The sequence below is a fragment of the Lacerta agilis genome, chromosome 6 (assembly GCF_009819535.1).
Source record: "Lacerta agilis isolate rLacAgi1 chromosome 6, rLacAgi1.pri, whole genome shotgun sequence".
Taxonomy (NCBI): domain Eukaryota; kingdom Metazoa; phylum Chordata; class Lepidosauria; order Squamata; family Lacertidae; genus Lacerta; species Lacerta agilis.
In genome coordinates, this window is record NC_046317.1 from 87,573,390 (window position 1) to 87,599,059 (window position 25,670).

Below are 25,670 nucleotides of genomic sequence, written 5' to 3' on the forward strand. Positions count from 1 at the left end.
TTGAATGAGAAACTACCCATACGGGAACCAAAACTGGATTATCCATTGAAATCTGCAGGTCTCCCAACTTTGCAGGGCAGTTCTCGAACCAAGCAATATGTACAACAATGCATACTTTAGGGGAAAGTGTGCAGAGAAAATGCCTGATTGGTGAAATCAACATGGAACAATGCATGCTATTAGAGGAAATTGCTTGCAAAAATAAATGTGTGTACTTGTCAAAACTGGATACATAGATGTGTATATTAGGATAAATTTGTACTAAAATGCTGATGAATTTTCCTGAGTCCCCCCCCCCTTTAAAAATGCAAATTGCTGCAGAAATGTGGGAAACTGAAAACAGGGCTGAAAAACTGACACATTTAAATTGACAGATCCACCCATCCCTCTTTGGGGGAGGGGAGATTGAACCCTTTGTCTCCACTGTGGTTCCGATCCAAGGACGGACCATCTGTCAACACTTAGCCTATTTTTTTTTCCTCCTTCAAGAAGAAAAAGTCAAGCCTCTGCTTTGGGTCCACCTCTAGCGGGCATGTGCAGAGTGCATTTCACTTTCTCAACTACCAATACCAGATAATGTAGGATAGATTCATGGGAATTGGTCGAATCACAGAACTGGGAGGGGTCCCCAGTGGTCATCTAGCCCAACCCCCTGCAATGCGGGGAAACTCAACACACACCTGAAACCGCATCGGATGCTTGGCTTAGCTTTGCAAAAAGTGCCGGCAGTTTTATCGCTGCACCGCTAAGGAGGGGATGAAGGATGCAAGGCTTATCCGGGTTTAAGGTGGAGATGGACTTCCAGTCAGGCATCCCGTTTGCCAACTTCTGAATTGGGCTCTTCAGCTATGTCTTTTCCAGCTGCGTGATCTGGAGCAGCACCGACAAGGAATTCTGATTTAGCCGAAAAGTGAAAAGTTCCACTCGCTGATTTCCGCAAACAACCGCCCTTTGCACCGCCTGTCTTGCACGGGAGGGGCCGACACCTGAAAGCGGCGGGGACCTCATTTACATTTCCTGCGACCATGATGCATTGCGGGGAGATAGGGCGCGATTTCTCCGTGTTTAACGTGGGAGTCCGGTTCCGTAATCGCGGGGCAGAGTTAGGGACCCTCCTTCACCTTATTTTTTTGCTCGCCGCAGAGCGCTTTCGGGGAAATCCTAGGTGGCACCATAACCTCTTGGTCAGGCTCTGATCCTGTGCCCTGGATTACTGCATCCCACAAAATTATACTCTGGCTTCTCCTCAGATCGTATAAATCTTTCGCCTTTTACTAAAGATTTCCGTGGGGAGGAGCATTTATGAGTTCATAAATAATTTTTTGAGGTCCTGCTTCGGCAGGGCTGCTATGCTATGGTTTAAAAATAGAAAAAAATAACTACTATATTGTATTTTGTCCTTTTACGGTGCTGCTTTGCTCAATGTAAAAGGCATGCGTGTGAATCCATTACTCGACCATTTCGGCTTTATACGACGACTTTCCATTCAGGTTTCTCATACCTGCTTTTAAAGCAACACACGGGGTTGTTTTCCCCTGAGCAATTTCCTTGTTTGCTTTCAGCAAAAGCGGCTCCTAGGGTTCCCCCCCCCCTGATGCTCAGCCTAACAGCCTGTGGCAACACCTGAGCGTCTGGGCATGTGAAGAGTGCCTGCGCTACATTGGTTGAGGATCCCTATCCCATCCATTTCTAGTCTTTTTTATCCCCTTCCCAACCCCATCTATGTTGCCATTTTTGTTCCACCCTCCCTGTGAAACGCCCCCCTCCTTTCAGATGTCAAGGAGATACTTAAAAGATTTGCACAACCTTTAGAAGACATCTGAAGGCTGCCCTCTATCGGGAGGGTTTTTTTTAACACTTGGTGTTTTATGTTTTTAGATAGAGTGAAAGCATAAAGGTTAAAAGAAATAAGGTGTGTTTTATGATTGTGAAACTTGTAAAACCAATAAAGATCATTAAAAATAATAATAATAACGTGGTGACGGCCAAGACCCCTGGCCCTGGAACAGTCGGTGCCCTTTGTGTGCTGGATTCGGCCGTATCATAGACAGCAGCAGAAACAGCTGAGTTTTCATGTGCTTCAGGCCTTCCTTCCTTCCTGCGGGAGAACAGTACCACACCTGGGCTCACTCGGTCACGCTTGATTTTAAATTACTGCCTCTCAGCTATCAGGAGGCAATAAGCACAACACAGCTTGCTTATAATGCATGCATATCTGGTGTTTCAAGCGCCTAAGTAGTCAACCTGTTGCTGTCATCTAGTGATTTAAAACATGTGTCTTGGGTCTCTCCTTCAGTCAGTTCTTAATGCAGAGCCGGCCCTTTCATTAGGCAGAGTGAGGTGGAAGATAAGGGGTGGGCGCAGGGCCGGATTTAGGTCCAATTAGGTCCATAAATCACAGCATAAATTCAACACACAAAAAACAGCGACAATTTGTTGTTGACAAAGGACAGCTGAACATATGAACCGTCAACAACAAATTGTCGCTGTTTTTTGTGTGTTGAATTTATGCTGTGATTTATGGACCTAATAGGTATCTAAAGCTATTTGCACATAACAAAATATGTATTTTATCAAAGTAATTGTTGAACTGAAATACAATTAAGAAGAAGCATGTTAATAGTGAAATACAATTAAGAAGTAGTATATTAATAGTGAAATAATTATTAAGCTCTAACTTAAAATGATTTTTTTATTCACAACAAACTTAATAATGCAAACACATTGGCATTTGGCAATAACGAAACTTCCTTTAGAAGCACAATTTACAAAGACTCTCTAGAAACTTGCTATAACATGAAATAATAATAGGTGTAAATATGTGGTGCAAACTACTAATAATTATAATATTTTTTATTTTAATAAAAATAAAAAAATAATTAAAGCTATTGCTTTACTAATTTGAAATTAAGTGTTATAACCTGTACAAGGTTAGCAGGCAGGGCACATGACTTACATCATTGGAACCTACACAACACAAACCACTGTTGCTGTATGTAGGTTTTATTTTATTTTATTTATCTTATATTTTACATCCAGGTTGTTGTTGTTTTTGTTTAATTTTTGGGGCCTCCAAGAGAGTTGGGCCCTAAGCTGTAGCTTGTTTAGCTTATATGTAAATCCATCACTAGGTGGACGGGGAGTAAAGACAGCAGCAAGATCAGGGGTCAGCAAACTTTTTCAGCTGTGGGCCAGTCCACTGTCCCTCAGACCTTGTGGGGGGGGGGGCGGACTATATTTTGAAAAAAATATATGAATGAATTCCTATGCCCCACAAATAACCCAGGGAGATGCATTTTAAATAAAAGCACACATTCTACTCGTGTCAAAACACCAGGCAGGCCCCACAAATAACCCAGAGATGCATTTTAAATAAAAGGACAAATTCTACTCATGTAAAAACATGCTGATTCCCGGACCGTCCGCAGGCCGGATTTAGAAGGTGTTAAGTTGTGGGTGGACACAGCAGACGACACAGTGATTTCCAAGCAGCTCTTGTTTATTCTCAGGCTGGAACAGAAGTGAGCTGAAGGGCTCAGCAGCCTGCTTATATAGAACTCAGCTACAATGCAACAGTAACAACTTTCTGTAGTTTGTTGTTGTTGTTCAGTCGTTCAGTCGTGTCCGACTCTTCGTGACCCCATGGACCAGAGTACGCCAGGCACGCCTATCCTTCACTGCCTCTCGCAGTTTGGCCAAACTCATGTTTGTAGCTTCGAGAACACTGTCCAACCATCTCATCCTCTGTCGTCCCCTTCTCCTTGTGCCCTCCATCTTTCCCAACATCAGGGTCTTTTCTAGGGATTCTTCTCTTCTCATGAGGTGGCCAAAGTACTGGAGCCTCAACTTCAGGATCTGTCCTTCTAGTGAGTACTCAGGGCTGATTTCTTTGAGAATGGATAGGTTTGATCTTCTTGCAGTCCACGGGACTCTCAAGAGTCTCCTCCAGCACCATAATTCAAAAGCATCAATTCTACGGCGATCAGCCTTCTTTATGGTCCAGCTCTCACTTCCGTACATTACTACTGGGAAAACCATAGCTTTAACTATACGGACTTTGGTCGGCAAGGTGATGTCTTTGCTTTTTAAGATGCTGTCTAGGTTTGTCATTGCTTTTCTCCCAAGAAGCAGGCGTCTTCTGATTTCGTGACTGCTGTCACCATCTGCAGTGATCATGGAACCCAAGAAAGTGAAATCTCTCACTGCCTCCATTTCTTCCCCTTCTATTTGCCAGGAGGTGATGGGACCAGTGGCCATGATCTTAGTTTTTTTGATGTTGAGCTTCAGACCATATTTTGCGCTCTCTTCTTTCACCCTCATTAAAAGGTTCTTCAATTCTTCCTCACTTTCTGCCATCAAGGTAGTATCATCAGCATATCTGAGGTTGTTGATATTTTTTCCGGCAATCTTAATTCCGGTTGGGGATTCATCCAGTCCAGCCTTTCGCATGATGTATTCTGCATATAAGTTAAATAAGCAGGGAGACAATATACAGCCTTGTCGTACTCCTTTCCCAATTTTGAACCAATCAGTTGTTCCATATCCAGTTCTAACTGTAGCTTCTTGTCCCACATAGAGATTTCTCAGGAGGCAAATGAGGTGATCCGGCACTCCCATTTCTTTAAGAACTTGCCATAGTTTGCTGTGGTCGACACAGTCAAATGCTTTTGCATAATCAATGAAGCAGAAGTAGATGTTTTTCTGGAACTCTCTGGCTTTCTCCATAATCCAGCGCATGTTTGCAATTTGGTCTCTGGTTCCTCTACCCCTTCGAAATCCAGCTTGCACTTCTGGGAGTTCTCGGTCCACATACTGCTTAAGCCTGCCTTGTAGAATTTTAAGCATAACCTTGCTAGCGTGTGAAATGAGTGCAATTTCTGTAGTTACCCAATCCCTGAACGTCACTTTGCAATCCTTCATTTGCATGTGCGGACCTGAGTGAAAACTGCAGCAGAATGAACTATATACACACACCTCTAGTGGCCTAGGGTGAGAACCTCAATACATAACAGAAGGCGATTGGGCCACATCCAGCCCCCGGGCCTTAGTTTGGGGACCGCTGAGCAAGATACTGGGGGACAGAGCTGTGAGCGATACATGGCTTCCCCTGGAACTCCTAAGCCCACCTGCTGCCTTTGGGTGTTGTGGAAGGCACAGGATCCCACCATCAATGCTGAAGGAAGGTTCAGTAGCTAGACCAGGCTTCCTCAAACTCAGCCCTCCAGATGTTTTTGGCCTACAACTCCCATGATCCCTAGCTAGCAGGACCAGTGGTCAGGGATGATGGGAATTGTAGTCTCAAAAGAGCTAGACCGATTTCCCCCCCCTACACTGAAGGTGGGCATCTGCAGGGATTTTCCCGGGGGGTGGTAGTAAACTCAAACACTGAAAGCTGGCTATCCCCCCCCCCCCCAAAAAAAACTACAAGAAGAAATGTGCCAGGACATTTTGCTTCATAAAGTCTACAAATACTAGACACATTCTTTAAGAAAAAAAGAAAGCTGGAAATCAGGGGATTATTTATTTCTACAAATTAGACACTGCTTGATTGTAAAAAAACAAAACAAAAAACAACAACCCAAAAAACCCTCAAGTTGGTTTTTTAAAAAAGAATTTACAACAATAAAACATTAAAAAAAATCAGCAATAAACTTAAAACAGATTAAAACGTGCATCAGTATTCTAAATATCTGGATAGGCTTGTCGAAACAGAAATGTTTTTAGTAGGCAATGAAGAGAGTACAGTGAAGGCAGCTGTCTGATATCAATAGGCAGGGAGTTCTGGAGTGCTGGTGCTGCCATGCTGAAAATTTGAGTTCTTGCAAATGTGGAATGGTTTATGTTGTGATTAATCCAGAGAGGCAACTGTGGTCAGAGCCACACATCGCATCTCTTTAACGGTCAGGGAGAATCGTGGCAAGTTGTTTGTTAATGTCGATGGCAAATAGAACTCTGTAAAACCAGCACCCTTAAACTATAGTTTAGAGAGGGTAATCTATGACTGTTAGGGAGGGATGAATGGATGGTTTGGATGTGACCTGCCTTTTTTGCAAACCCACCCCCATGGTGGGTACATGGAAAGGGAGGGGGCCACCATATTGTCCTTGCGTTACTGGTTTGTTTTTGTATGTTTTCTATGTATTTTGTGTTCTCATTTTGTATATTGTAAGATCCGTAGGTAGTTGCTCATGAGTAAACAGGCAGGACTCCAACCTTTCCTTTGGTTCTTTTATTGTGCATACTATGTACAGTGCAGAGCTTAAAAGTTCATGTCTGTATCAACCGACGGCAGAATCCGGGAGTGGCCCCTTCCGGTTCTGACCCCAAGATAAGAAGAAGTGTCTGAAGAAGTGTGCATGCACACGAAAGCTCATACCAAGGAAAAACTTAGTTGGTCTCTAAGGTGCTACTGGAAAGAATTTTTTATTTTGTCCCAACATAAGAGTTTCGGTATACGAAATCTCCGCCCCCCCTTTTTGTTTCACCCTTCTGCATACTTGGGGCGACGGAAATAGCGTGTCACCCGCTGAGCAAGAGGAGTGCAGGGTCTCTCCAACATCCCCAGAGCCTCAACTCTCCAGCTCCTGAGCTGCCTGCCCCTCCCCACTGGAGACCTTGCTGCTCCCTCCGCTGGACGAGGAGGGGCTACTGGTCAGGTGGCGCTGAGTCTCTCTGTAGCATCCCGAGAGGCCTTCCACCACCCTGCGCTGAGCCGGGGACAGTTCCCTACCTGACATATATTTATGCTGCGAACCACCCTCTGATCTTTGAACGGATACAATTTTTAACAACAACGATTGTTACTATTTCTGGGGCTGGTTCTGCTTAATGCTGGACCTTGGTATTGATTAGCCACATCCATCACTTGATGTCCAGGTTCACCCCAGAGATGCACTTTATGTTATGATATTATTACAAGCCGAGCTGCAAAAGCCTCAGCAGCGAGGCTCACATGACTGTGTCTGTTTCTATCCTGTGGGAAGGCCACTAGTCCTTACAGCTTTCCCACACACGTGATATTTTGTACTTTACTATTGTACTTTACTTTTGTTTCTGGCTCAGAGATGCCGGACACGCTAAAGGACAGCTCTGACTTCATGAGCTGGCAAGCAGAGGTATACTCTGCATTTTATCTGCAATAAAGTAGTTTTAGCCTTAATGGCTTGTGTGAGTTGTTCTTCACGCTGGAGAGCAATCGCATATTATCTGCGTGCCCCTGGACTCGAGTAGCTAGGAGGGCACGCAGGCTTCGTCCCTACCTGGGGGTCAGTCTCACAACTTGCCCCCGCGGGACGCATCATAACACTTTATCCCGTTAAACACTTGGGCTGAGGGTCTTCGTCTAGGCAACAGGTATTTTGCCTTCATGATGCTCTCCTTTGTACAGGTCGTCGTCATGCTCGCCCCTGACTATTACTGGATTTCCTGCATAATGCTGGCAACTCACATCACCTTGCAGGCGTGTGGTCAAGGTAAGGAGAGAACCTGGACTTTTCTTCTTCTTCAAATCATGTGCTGGAAGTGACCAAAAACGGGGTAAGAAAAAATAATCTCTCTCTTGAATTGCATGGTTCAAGGGTGTCTTAAAGGCGACAAGTGATCCTGTGCATAGCTGTCAACTTTTCCCTTTTCTTGCGAGGAATCCTATCCGGAATAAGGGAATTTCCCTTAAAAAAAGGGGAAAGTTGACAGCTATGATCCTGTGAGCAAGGGCTGGATTTGCTTCATGACCTAGGCCTACTTCCCACCTGTTCCATGGAGATGGACCATTGATCAGCATTGGAAGATCTCAGGTTCTATCATGGCATCTACCATGGTAGCACAGAGATGGGGAACCTGCGGTCCTTCAGAAGTTGGTGGGCTTCCACGGCACAACCTAAAAGAAGATTTACAGGATCTCAAAGGGCTGCCGCCCATTTACAAGCTGGTCACCAGGAAACACTGGAAAAATATCTTCGTTTTCATAATCGGCATCCAACATTCCTGCCTCTTCGTTTTGGGGATCCCAGAGTGACAGCTTGGAGGCTGGTCAGAGCAAGCTGAGCAAAAATAGCCTCTCCTTTGATCAGGAAATGAATCCCCTCTTTGTCTGGCTTCCTGTCCCTGTTTTTGCTCCAGTGTGGTGATGCCAAATGGGCCCCTCTGAAGTCGCCCCCCATTCTTTAAGGGGGAGGGGGGAGAATGGAATGCCCTTCATTTCTGCTTTGGCCCAGGCGGCCTGTGAATCTCAGCTTTGTCCCCCCCCCAAATAATTTCCTTGCATGAAGCTGGCAGTGTGTCTCAAAAAGCACACAGATGCGAGGCTGAGTTGTTATGTCCCGTTGGACCACTGATGGTCTATTCAGGTGGCACCAAGATGGTAACTTTTCTGAATCCTGGGGGCTTCATTGCAGAACTGCAATACACCTGGCCATTTCTTGCATGGAGAGATTTTTCAAATGAGGTGTGGCTGCAGCACACATGGGGAGAATGTGCTTGCATGCCAAATGCCCCATGTTGCCTAGTCTTTGGCATCTCCAGTAAAATAATTTTCAGTAGCAGAGTTGGAGAAGACCCAAATGCTCTTTTTTCATAGATATTTTCATTAATTTTTTGCATATATTTTCCAAACACCACATAACATCTCTTCTTGTCTTATTCCAGGGGTGGCCAACTCCCAAGAGACTGCGATCTACTCACAGAGTTAAAAACTGGCAGTGATCTACCCCCTTTTTGGGGGTTCAGGTCAAAGTTATTGAGCTTCTTTTAGGAAGGAGGAAGGCCCATTTTGGGGGGTTCGGGTCAAAGTTGTCGAGTTTTTTCAGGGAGGAGGTAAAATGTTTTTTAGGGGAGTCACAGTTGTTCAGCTTCTTTGGGGGCACCCAATGATCTACCGGTGATCTACCGCAGATGTCCAATGATCTACTGGTAGACCATGATCTACCTGTTGGACATGCCTGTCTTATACAATATTTTGGATATAAGCCTAGGACTTCCATCAACTCCGTCTAATGATTTTCAGTCTCATCACTTACTCTTGCATTTCATTATTTTCACTATTACTTTTAATAGTCCATAACTAATAGTCCTTTTCATAACTTTTCTTGGCAATATTTCATACAGCCCTCCTTACAAAACTTCTTGCAATCCTACAAGCGTCCTCAATTGTTTACAGTTGATTTTCAAATACTCCACATGTTTTCTCCAATATTCTAAGAACTTCTGGTCCCACCGGTTTTGAATTCTCCCTGTCATTTTATCCAGTTCTGCATAGTCCATTAATTTCATCTGCCGCTCCTCTTTCGTCGGTAATTCTTCTTGCTTCCATTTCTGTGCCGATAATATTCTTTCAGCCGTTATCGCATATAAAAACTATTTATTATCTTGTCCACTAATATCCTCACCTACAATACCAAGTAAAAATGCTTCTGTTTTTTTAATAAATGTATATTTCAACATCTTTTTCATCTCATATATCATTTCCCAGAAGCTTTTTACTTTCTTACATTCCCACCACAAATGATAAAAAGTTCCTTCTTTTTCCTTACATTTCCAAGAGACCCGAATGCTCTTAAACATATGTAGGTGTGCATTTCAGTGTTCCTGTGTGTGCTTGCGTGTCTTCAAGCACATGATTCCTGCACCCTCCCACCTCTTGCACTCTCAAGAGGTACAGTATGGTGTAGTGGTTAAGAGTGGCAGACTCGTAATCTGGTGAACCAGGTTTGCTTCCCCACTCCTCCATATGCAGCTGCTGGGTGACCTTGGGCTAGTCACACTTCTTTGAAGTCTCTCAGCCCCACTCACCTCACAGAGTGTTTGTTGTAGGGGAGGAAGGGAAAGGAGAATGTTAGCCGCTTTGAGACTCCTTAGGGTAGTGATAAAGGAAGGATATCAAACTCCTCCTCCTCCTCCTCCTCCTCCTCCTCTTCTTCTTCTTCTTCTTCTTCTTCTTCTTCTACCTTTCATCAGCTGGCAATGTGTGACATCCTGTCTGCTTCCTACCACAACCATGTGCTACAGTTGACTATAAAGAAATCCTAGTGGATCAGATCCTACTCATGAACTTTTTTTAGGAAGGAAAGCCATCCATGTTTTTTGGGGTTTGGGTCAAAGTTGAGCTTTTTTTTTTAAGGAGGGAAAGCCCTGTTTTGGGGGCTTCAGAGCAAAGATGTAGAGCTTTTTTTTTAGGGGAGCCAAAGCTGCTGAGCTTCTTTGGGGGGAGCCAGTCTGGTGTAGGCTAGTGGTTAAGAGCCGTAGACTTGTAATCTGGTGAACCGGGTTCGCTTCCCCGCTCCTCCACATGCAGCTGCTGGGTGACCTTGGGCTAGTCACACTTCTCTGAAGTCTCTCAGCCCCACTCACCTCACTGAGTGTTTGTTGTGGGGGAGGAAGGGAAAGGAGAATGTGAGCCACTTTGGGACTCCTTCGGGTAGTGATAAAGCGGGATATCAAATCCAAACTACTACTACTACTACTACTACTACTACTACTACTACTACTCTTCTTCTTCTTCTTCTTCTTCTTCTTCTTCTTCTTCTTCTTCTTCTTCTTCTTCTACGGAATATGTGACAAATACATTAATTTTAAGAAAGGAGTGTTCAAGAGAACTCAATAAAATCCTGCAGTGTAATTTAGAGTGAAATATTGAAGCAGATACCCCCCTCTTCCTCCCCTCCCCCTGGTTCCCCCCTCTCCAACCCCATTCCTATTGCCTTGTAAGACCTTGCAGGAACAGGTGAAAAGGCCCAACCCATTGCACCTGTGATGGTGCTGGACCCCAGTGAGGCTCTCTCATTTGATTAGGACCCCCCCCCCCCAAGCTGCTAGCATGGATGTGAGGAAAGGGGAACCCTTATTCACATGTGGTGGAGATGCACCAGAGTTAACCAATTGTGGGTTTGGGTGCTTGAATTAGTCTCTGGTATAAGCAGCAGGCTTTTGGTCCCAGACGCCACGTTGGCATTGCTCTTTGACTGAAGATGAGCAGAACTTGTTGGTGCACAATGAAGAACTAGTGTTGCTATTGTCAGAGGCGTAGGAAGCGTCTCGATTTTGAGATGTTTTTAGGAGGCAATTTAATTATACATAAACCAATGTTATGTATCTGATGTTAGCCACCCTGAGCCTGACTTCGGCTGGGGAGGGCGGGATATAAATAAAAGTTTTTTATTATTATTACTTATTATTCCTTTGTAAGAAAATATGAAATAACGTAAAACCATTTTTTCGCGGTGGGGGGGGGGAGATCAATGGGGGGTTGACAAGAAATTTTCCACACCGGGTACCACCTGACCTTCCTACGCCTCGGGGGTGTTTGTGTGTGACAATTTTTTTTTGCCCCTTGGTACCAGTTGACCTTGCTACGACCCTGGTGGCACCTGCCCTATGGAATGCCCTCTCACCAGATGTCAAAGAGAACAACAACTACCAGAGTTTTAGTAGACATCTGAAGGCAGCCCTGTTTAGGGAAGCTTTTAATGTTTGATGGATTATTGTATTTTAATATTTTCTTGGAAGCCGCCCAGAGTGGCTGGGGAGGCCCGACCAGATACGCGGGCTATAAATAATAGTAATAATAATAATAATAATAATAATAATAATAATATTCTTTCTCTTTTCGTAATCCTGCATTTCTGGATTCAGCAGCTTTCCTCCCTGCAACGAAGTTTAAGGGAGTTTGTGCACAGTCACGCACCCTGCTGCTCTTCCTGAGCCTGTCGAGTGCTGTTACTTACACTTTCTCTAGTTTCGCATTTTTCCAAACAGGTGGCCTCAAAGCTGCCAGCTAAAGTTGCATGCTCAGCAGGATAACTGGAAGTGCTGCATCTCTCCAAAATGTTTAATTTAACAGGAGATTTTGGAATTCCTAGCATGATGCTGGTTCACCTCTTTTTCCAGGCACGTGATGCCTCTGGCCTTTTTCCTCACTCAGGTGGCAAACCTGCTGTGTCTGGGGGCTCTTGGAGCTGCAGGTGGAGGCTTCTGCGATGGAATACTCCCCCCTTGCATAAATATTTCCTCCCTATCAAACCAGGAAGTCTGGGAGCCTGAGGACGATGCTCTAACAATTCTTATACAAGCTTTCCCCAGGTTTTTCAAATTTTGAATTATTGCAGTTCCACACACCTGCCTCAATATTTTGATATATTTTTGTATAGAGTGCTCTACTCACACATGTCTTGCTGGATATTTCAGCTGCTTCATGTTTTTGAAAAGCAATCTTGATGTGAGCCTCGGCCCAGTATATCTAAAGGAGCATCTCCACCCCCATCGTTCAGCCCGGACACTGAGGTCCAGCTCCGAGGACCTTCTGGCAGTTTCCTCACTGCAGGAAGTGAGGCTACAGGGAACCAGGCAGAGGGCCTACTTGGTGGTGGTGCCCGCCCTGTGGAACACCGTCCCACCAGATGTCAAGGAAATAAACAACTATCTGACTTTCGGATATATCTGAAGGCAGCCCTGTTTAGGGAAGTTTTTAATGTTTGATGTTTTATTCTGTTTTTAGTGTTTTGTTGGGAGCTGCTCAGAGTTACTGAGGAAACACAGCCAGATGGGTGGGGTATAAATAATAATTATTATTATTATTGGTGTTACATGCTGATGGGGTCTCACTCCTGCCAGCAACCGTGCTGCAGCACTTTCAGATGAAGTGCAAGGGAAGCCCAGCATAGAATGCATTGCGTAAATCCAAATGGCTTGGTGTCTGTTAGAGCTGGCTGCAGAGAATGCCATATGCCCCCAAACTGGATTGAGCATATTGCAGATATTAATATTGCACAGCATGAAACAACTGGATATATAAAAACCGACTCCTTTTTTGGAATAAAAATTATCTAGAACAGGGGTCGGCAACCTGGGGCCCATGGGCCACAAGCGGCCCTTGGGGTCGTTTAAATGACCCACGAGCCGCCCATGAACTTAGCCACCTGCTCGATGACTCCCTGCATGCTGTGCTAAACCGACGCAGCGTGGAGTGGGGACTCGCTTTCGCAGTGCCAGAAGCAATCTCCATGGGAGTGAACCGGCCCAGGCAAGGTAAACCTTCCTGACCCCTGGTCTAGACCCATTATTGTTGTTGTTGTTTAGTCGTTTAGTCATGTCCGACTCTTCGTGAGCCCATGGACCAGAGCACGCCAGGCACTCCTGTCTTCCACTGCCTCCCGCAGTTTGGTCAGACTCATGTTGGTCACTTCGAGAATACTGTCCAACCATCTCATCCTCTGTCGTCCCCTTCTCCTTGTGCCCTCCATCTTTCCCAACATCAGGTTCTTTTCCAGGGAGTCTTATTAGATTGATTTAAAAGTTTACTTGCAGAACTTCCTTCGAAACAGAACAAAAAAACAGTTGTTCAATATCTTGCGCATGTCAAGCAGAGGCTCAGCATCTTATAAGAAGTAAAATAACTTCTAATCAGAGCTGACAAACATACCGTAGCTCTGTCTCTCTCGGGCTCCATTAGCCTGCATTCCAACCCCTAAGGCTGTTGAGGTCTTGAATAATCATTTCCCTCTCACAGAGCCTGAACAAAGGCTAAAGGCAATTCCCTTCAAAATGGCAAATTGAAATTCAATACATTTGTATCCTGATCTAAGGTTAAACACTCACATGTTAGCTAGCAGAGAACAACAACTGTTAATTATCAACCCACGAGGGAGCTGAGAGAGCACTTGGTATACTCCAGTGGCGTTTCCCCAATTAAACGACAAAACACCTCAAGGACTAAAAGAGCACATGGAATGGGACCCGATTCCATGCATGTGCACGCTCACTTGCACGAGCTTCACCTTTAAAGGCAAGCAGCCAGCCAGCAAACTCACCCCAGACCAAGCACACACATACAAGCCTGCCTGATCTGTACCTTTGGCTCCCGGGCCGAGTTCAAGGCGTTACTTTCAATATATAACCTTGAGACCAGTTTACCTGCAGGATCGCCTTACCCCATGCTTCTCCAGCGTATGAAAGAAAGCACCTTGCTGTCTCCAGTTTAAAAGGCGTTGATGCTTTCCTCCCCAGGCTCAAACCGGTTGAAACTGACTGTCCTCTCAGAAGACAGGTTGCAGATGAAATGGAAAGAAACGGAAGGAAACGCCAACGGATACAAAGTTCGCGTGAAGCCCATGGCAGGTACATGGTGAGGAGGTCAGGGTGCGTTTCGTCCCAGAAAGATACAGGTCGTGAACAGGGCTCTTTCACAACAAAGATGGTTGAGATTTCCAAACGAACAAAAAAACCCTTTCTTGAACTTCCTGCAGCCAATCTGAAGCCATGCCAGCCTCGCCACCTGCCCAGAGCCATCCATGGCTTCGGATTGGCTGCAGGAGCTTTCTGCAGGCAATCAAACGCCATGCCAGTGTCACCGCCAACCCAGAAGTGTCTGCACACCGAGCAGATGGCAGTGTCCTGGGGGCCCCCAGGCTATAGTTTGCTGACCCCTGGTATAGTGCATACACAGTTGTAGTCAATGGTAGAACGGCCCTGTGTTTTCAAAGTTTTCCCCTACCCACTTGGATCGTTACCCCTCCTGTTTTTAATTCCGACAAGTCTGGAAAATATGCAGGCTTGTCACTCCAGCCCCTTGAGCTAATAATAATAGGTTTGCAATATCAGATACAAACTTCCTTTGGGTGCATTCCAAGACTTTCGTGGGTGCTACCGCATTCCTGATCCGTTGAGCACATTATCTGTGATGTAATTAACTCAGTTGCTTAACTGTGCTTGCCTATAGGGAAAAAAAAGATACTCACAAGACAGTGAGAAGTGTTCATAGTTTATATCCGTCATGTTTGCTGTGAAATGAGAAAGCTAATGTGCTTAAGAACATAAGCATTGCAGCCTTAGGAGTGGTATGCCTCTGAGTAACATCTGCTCCGAACCACACGTGGTTCTATGTCAGGCTTCCTCAACCTCGGCCCCCCAGATGTTTTTGGCCTACAACTCCCATGATCCCTAGCTAGCAGGACCAGTGGTCAGGGATGATGGGAATTGTAGTCTCAAAACATCTGGAGGGCCGAGGTTGAGGAAGCCTGTTCTAAGTCCTCCTTGTGGGCTTCTCGTAGGCACCTGGTTAGACGCTGCAAGATTTCCTCTTCTGTTCGTACATGCATAATCTAAGGAGGTAGGGTCTGTATTTGTGGGATAACTCTTCTCCTTCTGATGCTTTGGAATATAGGAAGGGATGACCCAAAGAAGAGTTAATTATACTGACCAGGCTTGCAAAGGTTGGTTTATTCTCTTTGCCTGGGGTTTCTCCCAAAGCCAACTTCCAGAGTTCCAGGATCTTTATGAAAAAGCATGTAGACTTGCAGACAGAAGCTTCAGGTTCTGTGTACGTACTGCAGCCTTCAAAGCTCTGCTGTTTGGGTTTTTTTTTAAAGCGCTTTTGTAGACATACCTGCAAGCTCTGCAGCAGGTTGAGCAGCTGTTAAATCATTGCCTTCTTGACACAAGGGGTAAGTGTCCTCTGCAGGTTTCACTGTTCCCTCCCCTTTCAGTACCCACTGCACTCTTGTTTTACATTTCCCCCGTCCTCCGAGAGTTTATTGATATACCTGAAATCTGGTAACTCAGGCTCCTCAGATTACCTTGCACTCAGCATATGCCCAGAGGCTCCCTTCCCTTGTACCATGACTACATTCCTCCTTTGTTTTTGTGTTTTTTTGCAAGGCTCTCTGTGTATGCTCCTTCCCCTTTCAACACCCATCACATTTTAAAAATAAAAAATACTCCATGTTGACTGATCCATCCGAAGTCCAATAGAACATACCGCGCAGCTTCATGATTGAACATCTCTTTTCTTTTGGCAAGGCACTCTGAGTATGCTCATAGGCTGCCTGGTCAGGCTTTTGCTCCAGGGCCGGCGCGTCCATTTAGGTGAACTAGGCAGTTGCCTAGGGTGCCAAAATGGAGGGGGCGCTGACCAGCCTGCCCCCGCCCCCCGCTGCTGCCCGGTGCTGCTCCACCAGCGGCAGAGTGGCGGGTAGGGGGGAGCAGCCCGAAATCGGGCTTCTCCGCAGGGCCAGTGCTAGGGATTGGCGGGGGGTGGGTGGGGGTGGGGGCCAGAATCTGATCTCACCTAGGGCGCAAAAAACCCTAGCACCAGCCCTGGTTATACCAATTAATTTTATGGGAATTGTTGTCGTTTATTAAAGGGCAACATTCACCTTTCTTTCGCTAAAGTGCAACACGCAAAGTGGATGTGCCTCAAATCTCCCACCATAAAGAGTCAGACAGTATGTTATAAAGAATTGTAATATGTTCCTTGTTGAAAAAAAGTTCCCGGTCCTCTCTTCCGGCTGCTCCAGGTGACTCTGAGCAGGAAGTCATGCTGAAAACCAAGACCGCCAAAGCGACGGTGGGAGGGTTGAGTCCCACGAAAGAGTATACCTTGCAGATCTACATCCTCAACGGTTCTCAGGAGGCCCTCTTTGTCAAGAGGAAATTTGTGAGTAAGTGTGGCTTCCGCTCTCTTGATCTCTCGGTGCTGCGGACTGCGATGCTCAAGTCTCAGCTAGGGGGAATTTCAGGTCCAGAGCAGAAGGAAGGCTGACCTAGCAGCACAGGGACAGAGTGGGGATCCTTGGAGCAAACATACAGAGTCACTGCTTGAGAACTGGCCAGTGGAGGCAAAGCTCAGAGAGGAAAATTGGAAACTGTAGTTTCTGGCACCCACTGGGACTGGTAGGGTGGAAGCAGGGAGATAAGCCGTAGATGGGACCACAAGAAATGGCGGGTGGAGCCAATTAATTCTAGTTCGCCCCCATCCACCTCCCTGCTGGATTCTACAAGGGCAGCACTGGGACTGAGGAAGCTGTTAGGCAGCACTGCCTCCTTGTTGTTATGTTAGCCGCTTTGAGACTCCTTCGGGTAATGATAAAGCAGGATATCAAATCCAAACTCTTCTTCTTCTTCTTCTTCTTCTTCTTCTTCTTCTTCTTCTTCTTCTTCTTCTTCTTCTTCTTCTTCTTCTTCCCTGCCCATCTGGCTGGGTTTCCCCTGGCACACTGGGGAATATTAGAAACATGATAAAACACCAAACATTAAAAACTTCCCTAAACAGGGGTGCCTTCAGATGTCTTCTAAAACTCAGATACTTGTTTATTTCCTTGACATCTGATGGGAGGGAGTTCAACAGGGAGGGCGCCACAACCGAAAAGGCCCTTTCCCTACTTCCCTAAACTCATTTTTTCACAGGGAGGGAAATGCCAGAAGGCCCCTAGAGATGGACCTCAGTGTCTCAGCTGAACGATGGGGCTGGAGGTGCTCCTTCGGGTATAAACAAGGAGGCAGGCAGGTTGGGGCTGGCTGAGGTTTGCAAGGCAGTGTCCCATTCTGTGAACTGTCCTGAGCGCCCCCCCCCCGGATATAGGGCAGTATATAAATTCAATTAATAATAATAATAATTGCCCATAATGCACCAGGCTCCACTAGGTGGAAGCAGAATCCAGGTGTGAGGAATGGTCTGGAACCCCACCACCATCTCAAGCAAAGAATGTGTGAGGAGCACCTTCAAAATAGGGTGCTGGTCAGACCATGCCTGAGAGCTGCTTTTTGGGGAGTATGATGGCTGGGCTTCAGCAGAAGTGGGGCCAGTGGAGGGGAAACACTGGGGACCGCAGCTCTGGCCCTTTTGTCAGAGTGAGCCACCCCCCAAAAAATGAGCCAGCAAGTTTTTGTTTTCCAATGCCGCTGCCACTGCTTTTGCCATTGCAGTTGAGGAGCTGAAGAACCTTTCTCAAGCCAGAAGTAACAGAAGGCACCCAACAGGCGGCCCAGAAAAGGCGGAGGCGCCTTTAGAGACCCCAGCAGCTGAATACACCCTGGAGACTGAAGCCACTTCACCGCCCGCCCGCAGTGACACGCCAACCGTGATAAGTATGTGGAGAGGTCAAAGAGGAAAGCAGGTTTGAACTACATCTGGCCTGAAGGTTCAAGAATTGGACATTCGGCTGACATTTGGGGGAGAGGGTGAAAGGGAGGGGAGTCACATTCTCCTTGCTTTCTTGCATTTTGGGGAGGCAGGCAGCATAGCTGTCAACTTTCCCTTTTTTGGCGGGAAATTCCCTTATTCCCATTGCAGCAAAAGGGAAAGTTGACAGCTATGGCCGTTTCCCAATGCAAAAAAATGGAAGGTTGACAGCTCTGGCAGGCAGGCGTATCTTAGAGGGATGAGGCAAAACTCACCATTACCCTTTTTGCCGCATGGATGCTGGTGGCCATTTTGTTTCCCCCTTGGATTTTTGTTTTGTTTTGTTATTATTATTGTTATTATTATTCATTACTTTATGTCATGGCACAGCATTGTTGAGAGGTATCCCAGGACATGGGTGGCGCTGTGGGTTAAACCACAGAGCCTAGGGCTTGCCGATCAGAAGGTCGGCGGTTCGAATCCCCGCGACGGGGTGAACTCCCATTGCTCGGTCCCAGCTCCTGCCAGCCTAGCAGTTCGAAAGCACATCAAAGTGCAAGTAGATAAATAGGTACCGCTCCGGCAGGAAGGTAAACGGCATTTTCGTGTGCTGCTCTGGTTCGCCAGAAGCGGCTTAGTCATGCTGGCTACGTGACCTGGAAGCTGTACGCTGGCTCCCTCGGCCAGTAAAGCGAGATGAGCGCCGCAACCCCAGAGTCGTCCGTGACTGGACCTAATGGTCAGGGGTTCCCTTTACCCCTTTACTTTTATTCCAGGAAAACAAAATGCCAGCGGCCAAGAGGCGTTTTACTTCCATAATGTGCCCCAACTCTCCCTGAAAATCACTTCAGAACTGGCACTGTTATAGGCATGCCGTCCAAAGATTGCCTGTTCCTGTGTGGGATAACTCTTCTTCTTTTGATGCTTTGGGAAACAGGAAGGGAAGAGCCAGAGAAGAGGCGGCAAAAGGCCATTTCCAAAGGGGCGAGTGAATATTTGCCAAATGCCGAGCCGACTGTGATGTCAACAGCACCAACAACCATGAAGACGACTCTGTCAAGCCTAGTAGAATTTGAAATGGACTATCTGGCCCAAGAGAAAACATCCAGAGAAAGCTCACGGAGAGGTGAGGTTTGATTCTTAGGCTCCTTGACAATGGCTGTTTTTTCAAGTGTAACTCTTTCGTGTCTAGAGAGCATCCAGCTCTAAAGGTCCCCATATGAGCTTTTGACATAAAATTGATGAGTAGTATGGGAGCTCAGGGGTCACTTAGTCAACCTTCTGGCAATGCCAGAAATCTACTCCTACAGAATCCCTCCAAAGTGGTATCATCCTGCATTGATGTTCTCCTATCGTCCCCCTTACTGCATCCTGGGTAGCTGCAGTTTTAGTGAGCCCTGGGGTAGCTCAGCCAGTAGAGCACAAGGCTTTTAATCTCAGGGTCATGGGTTTGAGCCCCACGTTGGGCAAAGATTCCTGAATTGCAGGGGGTTGGATATTTCACCCAAAGGCAGTTTGAAGTCCATATTGTGATACCAGGGACCCTGTGGTCCCTTGCAGTTCTAGGATCTATACTTTCAGCTCTTTTAGTAAGTGCACCTGGTTTCCAGGGATATGCGTTAATCCCTTATCACCTGCCATACCTGGAAGAAAAAGCAAACCTGCCAACGTGCAGGCTAGAGGGTGGGTTAACACACGTGATTGGGAAGGCGCAATCTGGAAAGAGACAGGATCTGATAAAGAGAAATCACCGGAATAATTTCAGCCCAAGGGGCTAAATGGTAGTTAACACTGGGCTAGGCAATCACGCAAGCCTTGCTGGGATAAAGAAACAAAGAGCTGGATTAGAGCCGTGACGGAATTGACCTGACAGCAAAAATCACATCACGGCAGATTCCCTAAGAGGTCTTTGTTTCAGGAGGTTGCCACATTGCCCCCGGCGCGCTGGTGGTCTACGCGCAATGCGAGCTGGTGCTTGACTAAGAGCAATCTGTCATCATCATTTGATTCTAAATTTCTGCTCTCCATTTGGGGGGGGGAGTTGCATTTCCACCTGCGACAAGCCGTTTCACGATTGTCCCAGTCAAAGCCCCATGCCTAATCCCTAACTCCTCTTCCACATACCTGAAAGGCCGTACAGGGGGATGGCCAACTAGATGTTGGTGGACTTCAGCTGGGCAATACCTGGGCGTACCTGTGGCCATCTAGATGTTGGTGGGCTTCAGCTGGGCAATACCTGGGCGTACCTGTGGCCAACTAGATGTTGGTTGACTTCAGCTGGGCGATACCTGGGCGTACCTGTGGCCATCTAGATGTTGGTGGGCTTCAGCTGGGCGATACCTGGTTTTCAACATCATGATGTATCGCCAGCTAAACTTCTGAACGTCTGAAATAAGGATGGAGCTATGTAGAAGCATTGAGTGCCTTCACGGTTTCCCCCACATTGTGATTTTTTGCATAGCACCCCCCCCCCATGATGCACGATATATTGCCAGGTTATGAAACTGATATAACAATATGGACTTCAAACTGCCTTTGGATGATATATCGAGATATCACCCAGGTCTAATTCAGATCCTAACATGGATCTTGGTCACACTGGGGTGGAGCCAGGGCTGGATTTAGGTTCGATCAGGCCCTAAGGTATTGAAGGTAATGGGGCCCTTTATATGTCCAGCTGTCCTTTGTCAACGACAAATTGTTGCTGGTTTTTTGTTGTTGAATATATGCTATATGGTAATTTATGGACCTAATAGGTATCTAAAGCCATTTGCACGTAACAAAATATGTATTTTATCAAAGTAATTGTTGAACTGAAATACAATTAAGAAGAAATATATTAATAGTGAAATACAATTAAGAAGTATATTAATAGTGAAATACAATTAAGAAGTAGTGAAATAATTATTAAGCTCTAACTTAAAATGTTAGAATCTAGAATCTTGCTATAACATGAAATAAGAATAGGTGTAAATATATGATGCAAACTACTAATAATTATAAATAGCAGAATGTAGGCACCCTATATATAGAAATGAGCAAACCAGTGATACTTTAGGGAGAAGGCTAGCAGGTGGGGCCCATTACTTACATCATAGGAGCCTACACAACTGTATGTTGCTGTATGTAGGTTTTATTTTATTTGTTTTTTTTATCTTATATTTTGGAAATGTACAACCTAATATTTTTATCTTATATTTTGGAAATGTACAACCTGTTTTCCCCTTTACATTTTTGGGGGCCCCCAAGAATGTGTGGCCCTAAGCTATAGCTTGTTTAGCTTATACGTAAATCCGGCACTAGGTGGAACTAATGGGAGTTGAAGTCCAACAACATATAATGGGAGTTGAAGTCCAACAACATCTAGAAACCTACATGTTCCCTATTCATGCTCTAAGCAAAGGTTGGTGTGTCAGAGATCACAGCACCTCTGTAAGCTTTTCCAGAGAAGGCGAGTGCCCGTCTTATCCGGTGGATAGGTTTTGGGTTGCTACTCTTCCTGCGAAGGTTAACTACACATGGAGTTGCAGTTACAACTAATCCAGAATGCGGCAGCTAGACTGGCGACTGGGAGCGGCCACTGAGACCACATAACACCAATCTCGAAAGACCTACATTGGCTCCCAGTATGTTTCTGAGCACAATTCGAAGTGTTGGTGCTGACCTTTAAAGCCATAAACAGCCTTGGTCCTGTATACTTGAAGGAGCGTCTCCACCCCCATTGTTCTGCCTGGACACTGAGGTCCAGCTCCGAGGGCCTTCTGGCAGGTCCCTCGCTGCGAGAAGCCAAGTTACAGGGAACCAGGCAGAGGGCCTTCTGGGTAGTGGCACCCGCCCTGTGGAACGCCCTCCCACCAGATGTCAAAGAGAAAAACAACTACAGTGGTGCCCCGCTAGACGAATGCCTCGCTAGACGAATGCCTCGCTAGACGAAGGCATTCGTCTAGCGGAAGGCAGCCCCGCAAGATGAAAAAGTCTATGGGGCTGCCTCGCAAGCCGAAAATTTTTCGTCTTTTTTTTTCGTCTAGCGAAAGCGCGGCTTGCATTGCCGCTTCGCTAGACGAAAAACCCGCTAGACGAAAATTTTCGCAGGACGAATTATTTTCGTCTAGTGGGGCACCACTGTACCAGACTTTTAGAAGACATCTGAAGGCAGCCCTGTTTAGGGAAGCTTTTAATGTTTAACAGACCATTGTATTTTAATATTTTGTTGGAAGCCGCCCAGAGTAGCTGGGGAAACCCAGCCAGATGGGTGGCGAATGAATAAATGAATAAATAAATTATTATTTTCGTTCTCGTATTTAAATGAGGAGCACACCTATGCACCCCCTTTCTCAACCCGCCCTGTCGCCACAGTTTCTCACTTTCATTGTGACACCACTGCAATGACCGACATCGTCCTGCTCGTTGACGGATCCTGGAGCATCGGGAGAAACAACTTTGGGCTCATCAGAGGATTCCTGGCTGGTTTGGTTGCACCTTTCAACATCGCTCAGGACAAGATAAGAGTAGGTGAGGAGCAGCCGTGTGCGGGAAAAGTTTTTATAGCAGAACAGTTAGGGCCAGAGGTGCCATCTTGCGAGGGCGATGGGAGGGGCGACATGCAAGTGAGCATCTCACCTCCCTCCCTATGCTGGGCAGAAGCTTCCTGGGCCTTGGGAAGGAGGCATCAAGGAAACATTTAGGGTTCTCACCTAGTTTCCCTAGTCAACTCATCACACGCCACTGGTGAGGAGCTTTTACTCTGCCAAGTACAGTCAGACCTCGGTTTGCACTCGCTGCGGGTTGCGCTCGCTGTGGGATACGAATGTGCCAAACCCGAAGTACCGGAACGGGTTACTTCCGGGTTTCAGTGCTCGCACATGTGCAGAAGTGCTAAATCCTGCTTTGCGCATGTGCAGAACCCCCAAATTGCATCATGCGCGTGCGCAGACGCAGCGGCGCGGGTTGCGAATGCGCCTCCCGCACGGATCGCATTCACACCCTGAGCATCCACTGTATCCCAGTTCAGAGACAATGCAATACATTGCATCCTTTTTCTATGGGAATCAGGGCTACCTAATGGTTAGCTGACCCAAAGTCTTCTTCCACTTTTTCATTTCCCAAAAAATGTTATTGCAGAAAATATGGTCATAATCAAATATAGACCATAGCCGCAAAATTAAAAGTTAGATAAAATATTGCTAATAAAAGCCATAGTAGGGAAACCTGTCCATTTCAATGTCTCGTTTTTCAAGCTTTAGATTCACTTCCTACATTTTTGCATCTGTTTGGTTTTTAAAGTTTTAATTCTCAGCATTTCAGTGCATATTGCTCCTGGCAAGCAACTCTACCAATATAATGTATTTTTGTATGCTGTTTTCACTAATAAATGTATTTTTGTACACATTTTTTTGTGGGGGAGGCTTGGAAAACTCCATCACAAAATTTTGAGAGGTGCAAATTTTGAAGGATGGAATTTTGGTTTACTGAAGTTCAAATTAAATAGGTTCACATTGAAATGCAAAACTGAACCGAACTCCTTCCTCGTTCCCAAGTCACAGCGTGTTAAAAATACATAGAAATATCAAAGGGAAGGGGAAAGGACAAAAAATGAAGGCCTACAGACTTAATTTGTAGTGCGATCTGATGCATGTCAACTTAAAATAAGACCCATTGAGCTCAACAGGGCTATTGAGAATACATTTGAGGATAAACTGATACGAAACATCTGGCATCTGAAATATAAAATTGAACAGCAACTTCTAGATACAGATAGCTTGTTATAATGTCTTATTGGAAACGAACTTGCAAACAGCTACTCTAGCTGATTTTAATTTTTTAAAAATGTTTTAAATATCTGATTCTATCTGTTTTTACCAATAATTTTATCGTTTTATTATTTTTGTAAACCACGTTGAGGGGTTTGTTTTTTTTAACAATTAGGGAGTATATAAATTTTTTATGAAATAATAAATGAATAAAATAATAGTGTTCTGTGCAAAAAAAATAAAAAACTGAGAACTCAGCCTGCTCATCAAACTACAATTACAAGAATTCTATGAATGCAGACATGGCATTTGTTCATATAATAGAGATGGAGACACTTCAGTCTATACTAGGCTTTAAACCTGAGAAACTTCACATACTTTTTGCTTGTTCCTCTCTGTAATACCTCTATGAGATAGGTCCATGTTGCTCCTGTCTTGCAAATGATGAGCTAGAAGTCACAGACGGTGGCCTCCCAAGGCCACCTGGAGAAACCCCAACAATTTCCCAACTTTTACAACCCAAGCCAGAATCCTGTCTCCACTGCGCCCCCTGCAGGCTTGTCCTCTGACCACTTCCTGTTGGCTTCCTTGTCCCCTTCCAGCCTTATCCCAGTACAGCAGTGACCCGCGTACAGAATGGGACCTGAATACATACTCCACCCGGGACGAGGTTTTAGAGGCCCTGAGGAGCTTGCAGTATAAAGGAGGCAACACATTCACAGGTAAACCCCGCTGCCTCTCTGGGTTAGGTGGAGCGGCCGGTTAGGCATCGCCAGAAAAAGAAAAGAGGATTTGCATCACACCCTCCCCACCCTAAAAAAGGATTTGCATAATATTTGCATATGCAATTTATGTGTATTGACACAGATTTGGAAATGATTATTGTAGCATAAACAGATATTGCTCCATAGGGGGCAAGATGCCACCCACAGCTCCATGATAAGATGGAGAACAAATGAAGTGAGAAATGGAGTGTTGCGCTGTGGGTTAAACCACAGAGCCTAGGGCTTGCCTATCGGAATGTCGGCGGTTCAAATCCCCGCGACGGAGTGAGCTCCTGTGGCTCGGTCCCTGCTCCTGCCAACCTAGCACATCAAAGTGCAAGTAGATAAATAGGTACTGCTCCAGCAGGAAGGTAAACGCCGTTTCTGTGCGCTGCTCTTTTCGCCAGAAGTGGCTTAGTCATGCTGGCCACATGGCCTGGAAGCTGTACGCCAGCTCCCTCAGCCAGTAAAGCAAGAGGAGCGCTGCAACCCCAGAGTCGTCTGCCACTGGACCTAACGGTCAGGGGTCCCTTTACCTTTTTACCATACATCGCTTCCAGTTCTTGCTTGCCTCCCCCAAGCTTTTGTTTAACCATGTCAGCCCCCCAACCCAACCCTTCTGCCTTTCATCTTTTCTCTTTCCAAGGACTGGCGCTGACGCATGTCCTGGAACAGAACCTGAAGCCCGAAGCTGGTGCGCGGCCAGAAGCCCCCAAGCTGATCATTCTCTTGACTGATGGCAAATCTCAGGATGATGCCAGTCCGTCTGCCCAGACCTTGAAGGATATGGGAATAGAGATATTTGCTGTTGGTGAGTTCATGTCTCCGTGGACTTCTGATTTGTTTTATTCAAAGTGTTGGTGCTGACCTTTGAAGCCCTAAACGGCCTCAGCCCAGTAAACTTGAAGGAGCGTACACTGGTGACTGGGAGTGACCACCAAGACAACATAACACCGGTCCTGGAAGACCTACATTGGCTCCCAGTACATTTCTGAGCTCAATTCAAAGTCTTGGTGCTGACCTTTAAAGCCCTAAATGGCCTCAGCCCAGTATACCTGAAAGAGCATCTCCACCCCCATCGTTCAGCCCGGACACCAAGGTGCAGCTCTGAGGGCCTTCTGGCAGTCCCTCACTACGAGAAGTGAAGTTATAGGGAACCAGGCAGAGGGTCTTCTCAGTAGTGGTGCCCGCCCTGTGGAACACCCTCCTATCAGATGTCAAGGAAATAAACAACTCTCTGACTTTTAGAAGACACCTGAAGAAGGCAGC

The 25,670-nt window shown here is 45.9% G+C and overlaps 1 protein-coding gene and 1 non-coding gene across 2 annotated transcripts in view; both read left to right on the forward strand.

Annotated features, from left to right (window-relative positions):
- Window positions 1-1,230: 1,230 nt before the first annotated feature.
- LOC117049314 lies at window positions 1,231-1,346 on the forward strand. Its single transcript, XR_004426943.1, has one exon. It is a non-coding gene; the product is annotated as a U5 spliceosomal RNA (small nuclear RNA).
- A 6,020-nt stretch (window positions 1,347-7,366) lies between these two features.
- COL20A1 (collagen type XX alpha 1 chain) overlaps window positions 7,367-25,670 on the forward strand; it is a 112,079-nt gene continuing 93,775 nt past the window's right edge. The window contains exons 1-8 of the mRNA XM_033153994.1: window positions 7,367-7,472; window positions 13,996-14,106; window positions 16,284-16,427; window positions 17,692-17,853; window positions 18,825-19,013; window positions 22,244-22,399; window positions 24,240-24,359; window positions 25,048-25,212. Coding sequence (XP_033009885.1) covers window positions 7,367-7,472; window positions 13,996-14,106; window positions 16,284-16,427; window positions 17,692-17,853; window positions 18,825-19,013; window positions 22,244-22,399; window positions 24,240-24,359; window positions 25,048-25,212 — 1,153 coding nt within the window. The remainder of the gene's footprint in view (window positions 7,473-13,995; window positions 14,107-16,283; window positions 16,428-17,691; window positions 17,854-18,824; window positions 19,014-22,243; window positions 22,400-24,239; window positions 24,360-25,047; window positions 25,213-25,670) is intronic.